Source organism: Mus caroli, chromosome 15 (assembly GCF_900094665.2).
Source record: "Mus caroli chromosome 15, CAROLI_EIJ_v1.1, whole genome shotgun sequence".
Lineage (NCBI taxonomy): Eukaryota > Metazoa > Chordata > Mammalia > Rodentia > Muridae > Mus > Mus caroli.
Window position 1 is genome coordinate 71320856 of NC_034584.1, and position 2780 is coordinate 71323635.

The 2780-nt window shown below is 47.2% G+C and overlaps 1 protein-coding gene across 1 annotated transcript in view; it reads right to left on the reverse strand.

Moving 5' to 3' along the window:
- Positions 1-2780, reverse strand: part of LOC110310202 (apolipoprotein L2-like) — a 10498-nt gene that overhangs the window by 4590 nt on the left and 3128 nt on the right. Inside the window, exon 3 of the mRNA XM_021182941.1 lies at positions 453-579. Within this exon, the coding sequence (XP_021038600.1) occupies positions 453-579 (127 nt within the window). The remainder of the gene's footprint in view (positions 1-452; positions 580-2780) is intronic.

Sequence of the window (2780 nt, forward strand, 5' to 3'; positions counted from 1 at the left end):
CACCTGCCTCTGCCTCCCGAGTGCTGGGATTAAAGGCATTTGCCACCACGCCCGGCTGAGAGAGAGAGAGACTTTAAAAGCTATCTTTTGATGAACACCTACTGCGTGCAGGCTGCCTACTGTGTACTGAACATATGTTGGGCTCTCCACATGCATTATCTTATTATTGTCACAGTGCCAGTCAACAGTAACCAAATAACGAAGAAGGTAATAAACTAACTTCCCGTGGTCACAGGAATGCCAATGGCAGGAATAGTTTTGTCCCCTGTGGCTGCTGCCATCTCCCCCCAGGCAGAGGCTCTTTCCTGGTAGAGAATATGGTGAGGGAAATATTTGCTGAGAAGAGACACCCTGAACCCTAACTACTTGGTCCGTCTGGGAGAGTATTCCTGCCCAGAACAAGCCAACCAGGCCTGAACCCTGGTACTGCAGGCATCCCATGGGGAGGTGACCTGGACAAATCAACTTCTGCCACAAAGTGTTTCCAGGTTTCCTCTTCTGTCAGCAGGAGCCGCAGGTCCTCTGTGCTTATCACATCCAGGAGGTAGTTAACCACACTCTCAACAAAGCATTCTCTGTCTAGATGAGAAGGAAGTGTATATGGTTAGAGGACAGTGCACAAGAGTTTGAATGGGTTAGGGGCATGCTGGGTAATTGCTTGTCTGAGCCCTTGTCACATGGAATATTTTAATGGTGTCACTAGTGTTAGGGACTGAGTGTGTCCTTAAACTCATTTGTAAAAGCTAACCCTGGTGACTCTATTTAGAGACAGAATCTTTAAGGACACATAATATTGAAATTAAGTGAGGGTGTGTGTGTGAGCTCCTGTTAGCACCCTTACAGAAACAGGAAGAAACTGCCCTCCCTTCTCCCTCCTTCTCTCTCTGTCCCTCTGTCTAGGTACACAGACAGAAAATGGGAACTCTCTGCCAAGCAGGAAGAGAGTACTGTCCAGGGCCAACCTGCTGCACTTTGGTTGTGGGTGTCAGAGTCCAGAACACTGAGAGAAGAGAGCTTTTCTTGATAAGCCACCTGCCCAGTGACCTTTTCGATGACATCCTGAGGAGGCTAATGCACCTGGGAGGTGTCCTGGTACTTTGCAGGGATTTGAGTCTCTTTCAGGTGAGAACAATGAGGACGTAAGCCAGTCAGCCCCAGTGATGGCTTCCTTTTACTGTGTGCCTGGTGTTGGCTCTTGAATGTGGATTCATATCTTTCTCCTCATATTTTTTTGTATATATAAATGTTTGCCTGCGTTTATGTGTGTGCACCATGTGTGTGCACGGTGCCCATGGAGGCCATTGGATCCTATGTAGTTGCAGTTTACAGACTGTGAGCCTGATGTGGATATTGGGAACTAAACCCAGGTCCTCTGCAGGAGCAGCAAGTGCCCTTAACCACTGAGCCATTCTCCAGCCCCAAATGTGACCTTCAGCACAGGAATGGTCAGTTTTTAATCCCGAGTTTCAACAGCACTGGATTAATAAATATCTAGGAGTTCAGTAGCTCCTTATCTGGGGGCTGTGAGGGGGCTTCTCCATCTAATCAGAGCGTAAAGTCTGAGCTAATGAGAGGCTCACAGACTGAGTGGAGGCACCATGGCAAGTGGGCCATGCTGGCGTCTGGAGGGCGCTGAGTTGGGGTGATGGCCAATGTCTTGTTTTGTCTGTTTTTGTCACTGCTCTGTCTGTTTCTGCTTTATGTCTGCCAGGAAGTGAACTGATAACGTTTCCTCCTGCCTTTTTGCATCCCTGGAATTACCAAATCATACAACATTGTAAGCATAATAAATCGATTCTTATTAGTCACAACAATGATAAAGGCAAGTGACACCAGCTTTAAAAACAATGAATGGGGGGTGGGTTAAGAGCACTGACTGCTCTTCTGAAGGTCCTGAGTTCAAATCCCAGCAACCACACACTTGCTTACAACCATCTGTAATGGGATCAAATGCCCTCTTCTGGGATGTCTGAAGACAGAGACCGTGTACACATACAATAAATAAATAAATATATCTTTAAAAACTCTGAATGTATGGTTGAATGAATGAATGAATGAATGGTCTATAGAGCCAACAGAAGAATTTTAAACATGACATGGAGCCTGGCATAGTGGTTCATCTTTTAATTCAGCAGTTGGGAGGCTGGAGCAGGGGGATCTCTGTGAGTCTGAGGCCAGGCTTCCCATCAGAATGAGCTCCGTCACACCCATCAACCTCAGAGACACCCCCAGCGAATTCATGAGTCCAGCAGGCCCACTTGCCATGGTGCCTCCACTCAGTCTGTGAACCTCTCATTAGCGCAAGCATTTAAGCTCTGATTAGATGGAGAGGCCCCCTCCCAACCCCCAGCTCAGGACTACAGAACTCCTAGACATCTATTAATCCAGTGCTGTTGATACTTAGGGTTAAAAACTGACCATTCCCGTATTGAAGGCCCCACTTAAGACTGAAGAATGGCTCAGGCTGGAGACGGGTAGGAGGCCCCCTCAAGGACTGTGCCCCAGGCTCAGCTGATAGGAAGCCACCTTGAGAGGAGTAGAGCTGTCTGCCTGTAATTTGGCTCCCTCCCTCCCTCTTTCTCCTCCTGGCTGCCATTTTTCAGGCTGGGTATTGAGGAGGCGACTCAGAATTTACAGAGGACGAAGTGAGGAAGGAGAGCTACTGTGACCTAGGACTGGGAAACTCTCTGCGCTCCCCTTGGGCTTCTCATCTGTATCTTTTTTTTTTTTTTTTTTTTTTTTTTTTTTTTTTTTTTTTTTTAGTGTTTTTGAGACAGGGT